General features: G+C 42.6%; 1 protein-coding gene across 2 annotated transcripts in view; it reads right to left on the bottom strand.

The window, feature by feature from the left end:
• The window catches only part of LOC147747160 (sodium/glucose cotransporter 4-like), a 752,240-nt gene that overhangs the window by 549,801 nt on the left and 187,152 nt on the right, over positions 1-15,287 (bottom strand). For both annotated transcript variants that reach the window (XR_015307504.1, XM_086952402.1), the window contains exon 4: positions 7,734-7,898. Coding sequence is in view for 1 of the 2 variants with exons in the window: in XM_086952402.1 (XP_086808528.1) it covers positions 7,734-7,898 (165 nt within the window). In the remaining variant the exon portion in view is untranslated. The remainder of the gene's footprint in view (positions 1-7,733; positions 7,899-15,287) is intronic.

Genomic DNA, 15,287 nt, shown 5'->3' with positions numbered 1-15,287 from the left:
TTATGTTTTTTAACAAATTAAGCACTGTAAATTTGACGTCATTCAGTTCAGAAGAAGCAACAGAGACAACGGCCTGAGTCACCAAAAAGTCCACAGAATGTATACAGATCTATGAATTTTAAGAATTCACAAAACTTTCCTGAAGTATGGCTGGAAAGTTACGAAGGTCAGACATAAGGTTACTTCAGGAACCGTTTGTGAATTCCTATTTTTTCCAGTGCATATTTATGGGCATTTCTCTCTGTCTAATTCCACGGGCTGTAATTGTGCATGCTGGAATGACATTGTTTTTGACACAAGCCACTAATTTAAGGTCTCGCGGAGGCAGTGCTTGCTCTGCATGCACTGTCTCAGCGAGACATAAAGTAATCTGTATGTTGGGGTAAATTTAATGTAATCTGTCTTTCCGCTTGCTATTGGCTTAGTTGTGGTTGTTTTGTTGTTCTCTTCCTTTCTGTTGGCTTTTGGTAATTTTCTAACTTCCTTGTAGTCCCGATACAGCGGTGCCTAACTACAGTGTTAGTTCGCTCTCCTTGCACTTCTTTTAATTGAAGTGCAGTGTGCCACCTGTTTTTCAGCTGTAGCCTGGTAACTGAAGACTTTTCTGTACCCAGGACCGACAACGCTTCCTGCACCATATGAAGCACTGGTCTCCGCTCTCACCAAAGGAATTCAGGCTTCACGGCCTCCGCCACGCTTCATGTATCATGAAACCCAGCTAGCGTGAAGCGGGTGCCGTGATGCTAAAAGAAGACACAGACTCTTTGATTAAGTGCAAGGTCCAGGCTGTTAAGGAAGCGCCTCAGGCTCGAGACACCAGCATTTCCGACCTCTGTTAACATGTGTGGCCAGAAAGCGGCCGGGGTTGCCAGCAGCTTCTCAAGCCTACTTTGCACAAACCATTGGCAGGTCGAAGAAGAGAGGGTGAGCACTGTGAAATCCGACACCGACAGTCTGCGAGGCCAGTGACAAGGAAGGCTGCTCTCTATTTGTTTCATGATTGGACTTGTTTCACTGTGCCTTTGATAAAAACACCATTACGCTGATCTTCCCTCCAAACACAAGCCAGTTCCAGCTGTGCGTGTGCTATTTTTATGACATCCCTGCATGCATCAGGCTGTAGTATTTTGTATAAATGATGGATTTGGAATTAGAAACTCCGTACAACTAAATCATAATGGGTATTTATACAGGTGTGTTACAAAAAACGTAATAAAAAATACTACGGTATCTTTGTTTTATTTGGTTCCTGCTCGTGTGTTTGCACGCTTTACGGCCACCTTATCTGTCAGCATGGTGTGCTCTGGACAGACTTTGGTGCCAGAGCAGGTTTTAAACACCACAGCACAAAACCATCCAGAGCAGGCCACTACACAGTCCCTTGGTCAGCATGCAGGAATGTAAACTGTGCAGCCAAATTACATTCCAGTGCTGTTCTAATTTTTTTTCTCTTCATTTTTAAAAGGTCATTTTATTCTGCGGCTTCGCGTTTGATTTTACATTATTAAAGGGGCTGTTGGGCTGACACCTCTTCTCAGAGTTCTGCAGCTCATTTTCATGCCGGATGTGTTGGAGAAAGGTGCTAACAGCTGGCGCATGGGGGCACATATTCCTACACCAGAATCGTCACACAGAGTGTGTGCAGACCAACGAGCAAGGCTGGCTTAAGGTGGCACGCCCTGTGCAGGGCAACGTGGAATTGTGAACAGTCTTCACAAAAAGCATGTGACATAACATAGCCATGGGCGTCCGCAGACATTTTTCCAGGGGGGGGGGGGCAAAATGTTAACATCATCACCATCCTCCGACATGATGTGTGCCAAGTGGGGCACAAGAAACACTGGGGCGCAGAACTAGGATAGACTCAATTAAATGCCAGAAATCCAGGACATGTGACTGACCCTGCCACAGGCCAACAAACACCACCTGTAGGGAAAACGCTAAACTTTCTGACAAGGTGCTTTATCTCTGTGTGCTAGGTATGCAGACTTACGGGTCCTCGATCCAACACCAATCAAGGCTGTCTTCAGCACGATTCGATTTTTATCAGAATACTTTAAAACAGCCTATGATTAAAGCACCAGATTAAATATATTGTATGCACAGTGTATGTTAGGGATTATTTGTAGCACACATATTTACCAACATTGGCTTCTTGGTGCTAGAATTCTTGAAAACTTTTATTCAAAGTTAAAGCACAACGTCAAAGTTAGTAATAAATAATTCAGCAATCACGCACGCTAGTGATTCGCCAATGGGTGCTCCCTTTATTAGAATTCTCTGGGCATTGCTACATTTTACACACAATCAATTAATTTATACAAAATAAAATGTATAGGTCCAAATGTTAGCTATATTTTTTAAAAGAAACTTAGTTTGACATTGACTACATGTAGAGGGACTCTGACAACGTGCCCACGTTTAGGGATACAATGATGGCCAGCTCCCTTATGCGAAGCCTGGCACCGTAAATGTGTGGCACATGCGGTGCCCGCAGCGGCGGCACATCACAGGTCCAGGGATGCTGAGTCTTACACAGTGGTCGAAGTGGGGGAAAAAAAGTATTGGAACAGTGGGCGGAGAATCAAAGGGCGGGATTAACCCAAGGATTGGATCTGTGGGTGGAGCCAGAGGTGTGGCCAGAATTCGCAGACATCCCAATTTTTTGTATTTGTTTGGCATTTCACTGCCCAGTTTAATCAACCAATGGATACACATGATTATTTAAGTTTATAATGAGTTATTGACATTAAAATATATTCACAAAGTGGGATATGCTTCTAATCACAGAATGTACCAAATACGATAAAATGTGGAAACACAAGCCATTTGTCTCCGAGCCATGGAGTTTCAGTCATCAGCACTACTCCCTTTTCCACAACAGCAGTTCAAACATGAATGGCAAAATATCCTAGTTTGCAAATGTTTTCTCTAAAATTATGGCTCTGCCATATTTGCCTTATAATGCAAGATCTGCTGCATGATCTGACCATTTAAACGAATAAATTGTTTGTAGCTCAAACATATCAAAAGTTAATATAAAATGTGACTTGTGTTGCTGCAAAGTGGATGGCCTATTGTAAAGGTTGACCGGTCACCTCTCTCACTGCTGCCTTTGTATGTTACACTGGTACAAATAAGGCAAAATCTTTCCAGAGTCTGTTAGCATGTGTACACATGTCAAAATAATAAAATATCAGAAAATATACTGCGTTACGCTGCAACCTTTTTTTAATGCATAATTTAGTAAACACTATGGCATAATGTTGTCATCCTTTGCTGCATAATTAATCCCAGTGGCCCCACAGCAGGCAGCACATGTTAAAAGTGCTTGTGAATGAAGCTGGGTGACTGTAAGTTTGCGAACTTAGTTTGGCGTGCGTGCAAATCCTGCATTGCCAATCCCTTGTGAGTTGCAGCTACTACTGCTGAAACAAGGCCAATGGAGGTACCTATGAGTGAGGCAGACTGGCCTCAAGGGTAGGGCCAGCCACAGCACTGGTGGTGTCCTGTGCATTAATGTTTTAGTGCCCCAGGATTCCCTAACTACCACCCTTTAACTGTGCCCCCCATTTTCCAAAACCACTCTCTCTCAGATGCATTTAATTTGATTTACAGCGCCACTCATACCATTGTAAAGTGTCAGAGGACTTTACATCACACACATTACACAGAGACAATCAATATGTGTGTAAATCACTGTATAGAAAATGTTACATAAGACTAAGGACTACAAGGTGTAGGAGTCACATGACAACCATACTAGTAGCCCGTATAGTTTTATAGTGATTGGTCTGGAGAAACACAATACCCGGAATTTAAAACGTAATACCATGGTGGGGGTTCTCCTTAATAATCAGAATTGATTTCTATCCAATAGAACACTTTTTGGGACATTGGGATAATGAAAGACTGGGGGGAGGGGGGGAAGATAACGCTCTAATTTATACCGTGCAGTTTGTATGCAGCTCTTAGATGACAGTTAATAGCTCACTGTTCTAAGTTAGGATTTTAACTTATAATCTGCAAGTAACAAAAGGATCTCTCTGACAAAAGCAGTAGCCCACTGATCTATTTACATTATGTTCACTTTGTGATCTACATGGCGCATGTTCTTTGCAGCTGTACATTAACCCTCTGAGCTACCTTTCCATGAGTCAAAACTTCCACTAGACTAAATTCTGATCTCTCTCTAGGAAGAACATTAATCACCAGAGTCATAATGACATTTTTATTGTTGCCAAAAATTGCTGGAGGACAGGAAGGAGGCAGCAAGCGTTTTTAAAACCATAATATACTTGCAAACATGATGCCTCCACCTAAAGTCAGCACCTGGTGCGGTCACACTTGTTGCACCGCCTTAGAGCTGGCCCTTCTCAAGGGTCCTGTGACCTCAGTGACTGTTGTTCTAGGGTGTGCTGCTTCATAGGCTTGCCCCCAAGACTGGAGGTGAACTTCAGTATGGATAGCGGTGAGCAAGCCTTGAAGGTTAACCTACACTTGTCATGCAAGGGTCTACCTGCTGGTGAGAAGACACCAGGACTTCTAAGGGGTTGCAAAGCCTTCTAAGGTCTAGCATGTGATTGCGCTCTCGCAGGAGAGTGGTCTGGTGGACTGGTTATTAAGGCTGAACCTGGTTCCCAGTTCCAAATTCAGCAGCTCTGACCATAGTGCCACATCCTCTCCCCCACTGAACACCGTACTGCCCCACTGAGAAAAACTTCCACCGTCTTCAAATACAACCCAATTGTTGCCCGCTATAAACACCTGGATGCGGCTCAATTTAAATTACGCACTAGTCAAGAGCAATATACGGCCTACAAAAAAAAAGTATCAACATCCTGGAAAAAGCACTTATAGGGAAGGCAAAATTTAGCAAATCATGGGAAATGTAAGCAGGAACAACATGGTTACTGTAATTCTTTTACACTCACTATTCAGAAATCAGTGAGTGCTTTTGCCTTAAAAGTTAAGGACACGACTACAGGGCCCTGAATGGACCCGTTTCAATGGCCATTGCTTATATCCTTACTAAACGTAAGCAGTATGGTTAAAAGACCACATCCCTGGACACAGAGCCGCAGCACACATTTTGTTTTCCAATCCACAGATTGCAGTACCTCCAGGATTGGTGAACTAGTTCCAAGTCCAGGGAAAACAAAGACAAGAAAACAAAAATAGCGCTTCACTGGCAAACTCTGTACTTCACTGGTGGCAAACTCTGTAAAAGTGGCGCTACTGTGTTTCAGTGTGAAAAAAATCAGTTTGGCCAGTTTGCTACCACTCCGTCTTACTTTATTTAGTTATTTATCTATTTTTCATGTTTTTAGCCGTTTATTCTCAATGCTGCACTTTGGAATTAAAATGTCAGAAAAACATGACATTTCCAGCAAAAGCGTCTTTCTTTTTTAGATCCATTTCTCAGGGAAGCAAATAAAAGAAAGGAGAGGAAAGAGAGTGAGAACCCCGTCTTGAAGTCACGGTTTTCATGGGCGTCCGAAGGGGGGGGCAAGCGCTCCTCCTTGCCGCCCCCCTGCGGACGCCCATGAACATAGCCTCGAGCTTGAGGTGAGAGCGAGGGTGGGTCTCTAAATTAAGTTATATGAAGCAGCTCTCTGAGACAAAAGTTCAGCCGACCAGCAAGGAGTTATTCCTGGCATATAAAAACGTGTTTGAAAAAGCTGTGCACTTCAAGAACAAAGACAAGATGTGCTGTCTGTGGCTCCCAAATAAGACACAAGGCAGATCACAAATATAACTGTGTTGTAGTGTGTCCTGGTCCCACCTCAAACACTCCTTTCTGCCAAATGTGCCGTTTAATAGCATTCAAAGACAATTCTTTTCGCCCTGCCTACTCCCCTTACTTTTTCAAAGTAGTTGCGGACTTGAGAAAAACACATAATTAAGTATGTTATTTAGTACGTCTCCTTAGTTCGGGATTGTGAAATTAAGATTGCTGCTGTGCCCATGGTTCGTGAATCTTATGTGTTCATGCCACCCTGCCCATAAGTGCTGCAGCCCTTCACCCACCAATCCCTACGCACCTCCCCACCCTCTCGGGTTCCTGCAGTGTGGTGCTGTGTATTGTGTACCATTAAATGAGTAATATCCGTACTTCGTGGCCATAGAAATGTTGGTAATTGGCACACAAATACACACAGCATAATCACATTTATACAGTTCTTGGAACCACAGATGTTTGGTATGAGGCGCTTTTTAAAAAAAAATAAGTTGTATGGCGTTGCACCTTACTAGTGCCATTCCAAACTTTTCTTGGTTAGCACCAGGGTGAATAGAGCAAAACTACGCCTGCCAGTGGGAACGCTTTTTTATTTTCTATTATTTGTGTCTTGAGGGTTTTTAAAGAGTGCTGCATTCTATTATTGGGACTTCTAAGTGCTTGGGCTGAGCGACCCACAAAGGGTTGAAACTGCAAGAGTAGGGGGGAGGGTAATGCAGGGTCAAGACCTTGGGGAAGTGGGAAAAGTAGCAGTGCTTTGCCAGCTGCTGCTTGATCAGTTACAGCAGGTATAATACATATGTTTCCAGATTTAAACCGTTGATGCTGCAAATTCAACTTGGCAATTTTTAAAGCTTTACAGGATCTATAACAAGCATTTTTTTTATTTAACCAGAGGTATACTATTTCCCCATGAAGAATTCCTTTCCCTTACACACCCACCAGGTTTAGGGATCTTCTCTTCCTCTTTTCTTCATGGTCAGTGTGTTACTCCTGCCTTTGACAGGATCAAACCTTTGATCATTTCCAGGGTGGGAAGGGGTTATAGTGGATATAGCTCATAACCAAACTTCTCAGAAATACTCCTTCCCTGAAAGCCAAATCCATGCCCCTTTCAGTATGATTTACTCATGTGTAATACTAATCAATTATGGGATAATATATTGCGCCTAAGGCTCCATACCTTGCACTTGTGAATCCAGCTATTTGTTTCAGTAACATTTACGCACCAAAATGGTTCCGTGAAATGCTTAACGTTTTAGATGCTGTGGGGAAGAGTAAATGGTAATCAACTCTACCTTGCCAGAGACTCAACTAGCCAATGGTTGACTAAGTTGTGTCTCTTTATAGCTAGGTTTATGCGAAGTCAAGTCAAGTCAAGTCAGAGAATTTATATAGCGCGCTACATACCCAGAGGGTCTCAAGGCGCTTAAGGAGGGGTGGGGAATTACTTGTCAAATATCCACGTTTTAAGTTGCTTTCTGAATGCTAGGTGGTTCTGGGTAAGGCGAAGGTAAGTGGGAAGTGAGTTCCAGGTTTTAGCTGCCAGGTAGGAGAAGGATCTACCTCCCATGGTGGTTTTGTTGATGCGAGGTACAGTGGCAAGGGCTTGGTTGGATGATCGTAGCTGGATAGGTAGGAAAGATAGGGTCTTTCATGTATCAGACACTAATAACACCGTTTCAGCTCCTAAATTTAGGATCTGTACAAGGAATTATTGTACCGCAAGACAGACAACATTTTGTTGTCCCTCCCCCAGGGAACAGTAGGTCACTTGATGCCTTTTGGTGCAGCCTGGAGCAGACTGACGGAGGCACCCAAGATGGCCCTCTCGTATGGCCTGGCCATGAATGATGTCAAGCGTAGAATACACTTGCATTGTAATGAACATATCCAACACCTCAAAACTCACACTTAATTCAGTATTCAAACAAGCCACTAAGGAGTCATTATGGTTTGTCCACCTAGGGCTAGCTCATTAGAGTATACGTACAGATATTTTGGTGAATATGTAGAGCATGAGCGACATGATAGATATGTATATCCGGATCCTCTGTCCTCCAAAGCGTTTCCTCAGGTACTCTGGCACGGTCACCACTCCTGATGCAATGTAAACAGGAACAAAGATCCACCCCAGGGCTACCAGTACCCATGATGCCTAGCAGCAAACAAAAGAAGGTGTTGTTATCTCGCATGCAGCAGGCAACATTATTGTCAATTCATGTAACACTTAGATATCTCGCCTATGGCAATCAACCACAATTCATCTGTATTCTTGTTGAAGGGTAAATGAAAACCAAAATCATGACAAGGAAAAAAGTGATATATGACAGAGCTCAGTGAAATCATTACATTGAAAGATTAGAAGGGTCTTTGGGGTTCACACCTGGGAGGCAGAAGTGACCGACATGCAGTGCAAATAAATGTATCAAAAGCATATCACGTGATGTTTGAGCATACAGACCCTAGACCCTTTGTGAAGGATGCCCTAAAGATGTTGCCCAGATATTGGCGTCTCTCTTAGATGAGCTTGCTGTGTTAATCACAAGCTCACAGTGGAATAGGAAGTAGCATAGAGGTGGGCTGGCTAAACTGAAGCTGGATGTCATGTGAACGTTCTGGGATGTAAATAAACACATTAGATTTAGAAGGGGGTGTGAAGATGCAGTCGTGGTGTGCTATTGTGTTGGGCAGAGTTAGAGGAAGAGATGATATCGCTATTGAAAAAATAATCCACCCTGAGCGTGAAGGAATTAAAGCAATTACATATTTAAAATCTTTCATGGAAATACTCGAGAAAATAATATTTCCTTTAATGCGGATCATTATCCGGTGACAATAGTAGATGGATCAGCATTGATGTAATCAGACAGTACGAAAATTGAATAATAATTTGATTTCCAGCAGGGGCGGCTCTAGGCTCATGGCAGCCATGGGCAGGGAGCGTAGGTAGGGGGCCCCGGAAGAGGGGGTCCAGGCGGGGCCCCGAAGAGGAAGCGGGGGTCAGGGTGTTTGGAAGTGGAACAGAGCCAGAGGCGGACAAATCCCTGCCAGGGGCCGCCACGCAAATATGTATCCATCCTCAGAGGATTATTATATTAAGGATATATATTGGCGTGGCGGCCCCTGGGGTTTGGCGGCCCTGTGCAGGTGCACAGCTTGCACATGCCTAAGGTCGCCCCTGTTTATAGAAATTCTTAATGTGTATTTTTTGTGGAAAGGAGAATCTTAAAGATAAACTAAGAGACTACTTTAGGACAAAATATCTACTCAACAATAACAGAGCAGAGTAAATTCTGTGGTCAGAGCCTCTCTGCCTGACATACAATAATTCAAAGTTGAAAAGGGTAAAAAATGCTAATGACCTTACAACAGAAAACCTCACCACCCCCTAAACATTCTGGGCCTCATTTATGAAAAGTGATGCAGCGCTGCGAGAAAACAGCAATGCATCACTTTTCATTGCGCCCTCCTTGCGACATCAATGATGCGTCATATTTACAGTATGACGCATCATGGCGCAAGGAGTTACCCATAAGTCAGTATTTCTGACGTATCTGTAGGTGCAAAAATGCTGCATTGCTGGAGTGTTGCACAAAAGTGACGCAACTCCAGCAATGCGTCATTTCACATGGACGAGTCCCCTGTGAAATGTGCCTGCGTCAGTCTTACGCCTGCCAAGAGGCGGGCGTAAGATATTGAGGCATTTGCATCCTAGAAGTGGAGCAGTGAAATCTTATAAATATCACTGCGTCACTTCTACGACCCTTTCTTGTGCCGGAATGCCCCCCTGCATACATTATACCTGGCGCAGGTATATTGTGGCGCAGGGGTTAACAAAGTGACACATCTACCTAGATGCGTCACTGTGTAAATATGGTGTAACGAGGCACATTTTTTACGCCGCTGGGACGCACCGGTGGCGCAAAAGTGACGCAAAGGCTCATAAATAAGTCCCACTGTATTGTGAGACAATGTCTTCTTTTGGGAACAGTGCCGTAGCTGGGGGAGCACTGTTTCTGGGGGCGGCAGAGGTGAGCAAGTCGTGCCTGTCGGCTACCACCATCCAGATCCCCCCACCCAAAATAAGTCATCCGTCGGCCACCATCCCACCCTCGGTCTTACCTGCACCAGGCGGTAAACTTAGGGACCAGTGTTTGGGAAAATTATTCAGGTGTATTCTCATTTCAGCTTCGTGGGATAAAATGTGTGTATTGTCTATCCCATACTTTGCTAAAACACCTTTAATGCAAATGATTTAAATTTTGTGTACGCACGTGGACTTGAGATGGGCATCAGAGCAATTCGGCCAATTAATGAAAAGAAGCCTGTGCCTGAATGAACTGGACCCTCTGCCCAGGAGTTGTAATGTTTTTGACTACAACTTATCTATACAGCGCTCATTTTTCAAATGTGATTTTGAATTAAAAGTACAGGTACCTCAGGAAAGGAACCTTTCTGCTAAAAATCCTAGGAATCACGAGGTGCAACACTCTTGATAAATGTTATGTCTTCAAAACGTAGGCAGCACTTAGATAGAAGTGAATAAGACGCCAGCAGTAATGATGGTTGGACTACATTAAATGGACAAGAGTCATGCGCCCATTACAAATAGAGCAGCCAGATCCTCTGCTACTTAGGAAGGTGCAATGTCAGTGGAACAATCTGCTTTCACTGGGATAGATGCCTTACACTCACTGTCTAAATTCGCCTTTTAGCAACTCCAGGGTGATTATTAGCATCATAGACATCAACATCATTGCTCTGCATGAATAACATTTTTATCCAAGACAAAGTTGCATCCTTTTTTCATGAATGAGGTAAGACTGTGTAGGAGTGCATACCTGTCTAAGTGAGAGCACGGGGTTACCAAGGAACAAATGAATCCCGGTGAAGTAACCCCCCCCTGTCCCCCAAGGGAACATAAGAGCATTGGCTCTCTAACTCACAGCCTTTTGGGCACTCTAGTTATTGTAATATGATGTCCAGGGCCTGGCCATTGCTGCAATAGGGGAACCCTGTTCGGGAGTCGCTTTCTCCAGTCTCTCTTTTCTTCAGAGTTCTACCATATTTTAATACTGTCCAAATGTCCAAAATACCACTTAGATAGATATACTGCAGACTCTGCTTGACTCTTTGCAATATATTCCGCCCTTTACATGGGAATGGGAGTGCTGCGGAGAATTTAGATACCGAAGTTGGGTCCATATCTAAGCAAAGGGTCACTTCCTACAATGATGTCTGTGTTTGGCCCTGTCTCAGAATGCAAAACCCTTGGCCAGACCATCCATTTCTACATGAATGCTCACATTCCCTCCTGCCTCATGAGTTGAGAAAAAGCTGACACAATCCAGCATCAGCCCTTTTCCTATTTATTTGGCCTGGTAATGTTTTACAGATACAATTCTAGTTCCCCATTAAACCTACTATACATTAACTTTTAATGATGACAATATCATCGTGTAAAGAAAATATTAATCAAGAAACGTTAACCCTGCATCTCTTCCTCCTATGCAAATGCTACCCAAACTGACATATTTACAAAGGTGGGTGGCAATAATAATGTCCTTTTTACTTCCCCCAGTGTCTGGCCGACTGTTCACGTGAATATCATGCGAGGAATGGAGGCAGTAGTCTTCTCCATGTGTGTCACATCTCAGTCAATGAATCTATGTTTACATCTGTATCCTAGGTTGGTTTCTGATATGGGAGTAAATCTATGTGATCCCTGTATGTTACACGAGCCTGACATAGAAGGCCATTTAGTTAGTAATGTTCTATCTAGGCTGCTGGGCTGCAAAATGATTGGTCATAATTACATTTGGGATGACTTAGAAAGGGCAATTGTGTCAAACATATTCCAGCTGGGTTGCTGGGACTGAAAAAACTCTGCGCGCCTGGCATATTGCATTCATTTTCAGCTTGTAAGCACTACTGTATCAGCAATATACAATGGATTTATTGTAAGAGTAAATATCAGCATTTTTAAACATTTACTATAGGTTTACCCTATTGGTACTATGTGGATAGTTAATTCACAACTGGTTTCCTGCTACCAGAGGCATTCTCTCCACTCCTTGCATATTATATTTACATAGACCTCATGTGGGCTTTTGTGTTGGCAATATAATGACGGTGGGCCCGATTCACAGAATGAACTTAAGATTCAATCCTAAACTTACTACTATTTTGGTATTCACAGAATGCACTTACTACTTTTGGCATTCACAGAATGCACTAACTACTTTTGATATTCCCCAAATGAATTTACTACTTTTGGTATTCACAGAAGTTAGGATTTTTGTCTTAAGTTTGTCTTAAGACAAACTTAAGACAGACTTAAGTTAGGATTTTGTCTTAAGTCTGTCTTAAGTCTGTCTTAAGTCTGTCTTAAGTCTGTCTTAAGTTTGTCTTAAGTCTGTCTTAAGTCTGTCTTAAGTTTGTCTTAAGTCTGTCTTAAGTTTGTCTTAAGACAAACTTTAGACAAAATCCTAACTTCTGTGAATACCAAAAGTAGTAAGTTCATTCTGTGATGCCGAAAGTAGTAAGTGCATTCTGTGAATACCAAAATAGTACTAAGTTTAGGATTGAGTCTTAAGTTCATTCTGTGTATCAGGCCTGGTGTTCCTATGATCAGAAATATTCTCTGTGTCCCCTGAATATGACAGCTGAGTTAACCATATTGACTACAGGGTGAAATTCTATGAATGGTGTTTCAACTGGTTTACTGGTAACACATTCATTTTCTGCACTCCTTGTATCTTGCATCTTGGTTTTCGTTATCATGGCAACTGTGTCAGGGATATTACAACTGGGCTCACAGGACCTCAGTGCTTCACAGTAATTTGTGAACTGGTGACTTGTGCCCTGGACCATCGCTTTATCGATTGTTATTGCACTCTAAGGTCCTCTGCACACAGAAAAGCTGCTTACCTTCATAAGAGATGTGTTCCCCGCGCAGAGAAAAGATTAAATGAACTGCTGTATTTTTAAAAATAATGTGCTCAGGGCCATGGGAACATGGGAAGGATGAACACTTTGGTGCTATTCATTTTCCCATCCAATTTAGGGGGACTTTTTTGCCTTTTTTTAAATGGAGTTTAATGTTCTAATTCATAAATTTCCCAAGGTTTCTGCCAATATATATTGGAACCTTTTACCAACCATAACCCGTTATTACCTTAGGATGTTTTGCTTGTCGTGAGTAATATATTAGGCCATGCTTTTACTCTTTTGCCTGATTGATCTTATATCGTGAGGTTGACAAGAACAAACCCATAATTTCAAAAACAGTTCTTAATGATGACTTCACATACAAATACATACGTTCATGCATGCATAGTTTAACGTATAGTGAATTGACACTGGAGTAGTATTGGGTCATGTGTTAATTCTGCCTAATCATTACAGCTATCAGCTCTAGCTACATGTTAAAAAATAGCACCGTTGTCTGGTTTCTCATGTCATGCAGAAGGCAAACAACAGAAACTATTTACTAGTACTGCTGTGGTGGGGTCATAAAGAGCCTAGGTTGAATTTAAGAGATGTCACCCAAATTACAATTGTCCCAAAGAATTCCCAACCACTCTCGTGCAGTCTACGCATGAATGGAATTGCTACTATGAGTTGAGGATTTTAATTCAACAAAGTTTGACCTATTGTATTTAGCAAGATTCATGTGTGGTTGGAAGAGAATCTGTTCAGAGAGACTGGCCACTAAGTGCCACAGGCTCTTAAATATTTCCCAAGTTTCATTCTAACAACATGGATGGTTTGATTGGCTTGAATTTAAAGGGGGGTATTCCATAGTTAAATATTTAACCGAACAGCTTGCATAGATGGGCAGTTAAAGGTTCCACAAAGGCTTTGTAAAGTTCACCACCTGGCCCAGGGCTTTGCTACTGATTGCCCAAAGGGCACTTAACATTTCTCCATGAGTGATATCCCCTATCAGTTTCAGTTTCAGTTTATAGTTTATTGCGCAGTTAATTAAAACCAATGCAATACAGTACACAATAAGAAAGTTAAAATGCTCATAAAAAAAACATGCGTTTAAGATCAATTCTATACTATGGTGCGATATGCATAAGCTATTCAACATAAAAAAATATATTTTGCCTGCCGCCCACAATAGGCCGTTCTGTACTTCTCATCCACTTTGTAGGCCTGTTAGTCTATTCGTATTTCCCGTAAAATTCATTAAAGTTTACAACATAGATGATTCATCAATGTAAATAAATCATATGTCCTGTTTGTAGATTGTTCATGGGTCAGTTTTTGGTAGTTTTTTTTCCACTGCTTTTAAAAATTTCACGAAGCTGCAGCTCAGCTGAGGGTCCTGTGCTGAGAAGCAGGTTAGCACTGCACTCCTTCGTGTGCGTACACCCTGTAGAATAAAATGGCGTTTCAGCAGGAGCTTCCTTTCTTCTTGCAGTTCTTTACACGAGCATAGCAGATGCATCATGTCTTCAGCCCCAATGCCACATAGCCTGCATAGTATTCCTGCTTTCGATCTCAGCCAGTGAGGGAGGTGTAGGATGCATGGTAGCAGGCCCAGTCTGTATCTTAAAAAGGACAGTTTGTTTTTTTTCGTATAGCCTAGACCGACATAAGGCTGGGGGGCTTGTGTCAGGTATGTGTTTAATACATCCATGCATGAGATATTTTTGATAAGGTGGCTTTATCCTCGACCCATGACTGAAGCTTGATCGATTTCTTCACCAATTTATTTAGTGATTTGTGATCTGCAGGGGACGCCCAGAGTTCTGCCAGCCCAGTGTTCACTATGCTCTTTTCCAGATATTTTGCTGCTGGTGAGTTTTGGGTCTGCTCTAGCTCTTTCCATAAATATTCGTTCAACGTTCCTTCAGTCGTTTTCCTTACTTTGTCCCATGAGCAGATATATGCCCCCTGTCGTGCCAAAAACTGTGACCGAATACCAAACTCCAATCTGATCTGTGCTGGGGAGGTTCGCTTTGGTAGGCTGAAGATGATTCTATATGCCGACACGATTGTACTGTCAAGTGTTACGGCATCTCTGCCTCGGTGGGCCTCACTCCCATAAGTCAGCGTTGGTAGCAGTTTGGCACGTATCACATTCAGTAAAGGGGTCAAAGAAGGGCCGGAGAGGTTGTTGTTTAGTGTTTTTAAAGAGATTGCCAGAGCGAGGCCTTTGCCTCTTATGCTGGCCCTTTGTTCGCTGAATTGGCCACCACTGTCAATTTTCACACCTAGATATTTGTACGACGACGTGTCTTTAATGCGGGTGTTATTCCAGAACCACGAGAAGACTTTCTTGTTTTTGTTCTTGCTGATTGTCATTGTTTGTGTTTTCTCGAGGTTCACTGTTAAATCATTTAACTCGGAATATCTCTGGGTCGTATTTAAGAGATTTTGGAGCCCTACTCTTGTATGGCTTATTAGCACCAGGTCGTCTGCATATAAAAGGCATGGTAGATTTAGGCCTCCTAATTTTGGCGAGTGTGAGTTGCAGTTGTTTAATAGGGGCACCAAGTCCGCCAGGAACAGGTTGAACAGTGTGGGGGCC

Source organism: Lissotriton vulgaris, chromosome 1_1, assembly GCF_964263255.1.
Source record: "Lissotriton vulgaris chromosome 1_1, aLisVul1.2, whole genome shotgun sequence".
Classification (NCBI taxonomy): domain Eukaryota; kingdom Metazoa; phylum Chordata; class Amphibia; order Caudata; family Salamandridae; genus Lissotriton; species Lissotriton vulgaris.
Note: the sequence above shows the minus strand (reverse complement) of the source record. Positions and strands in the feature narration are given on the sequence as shown.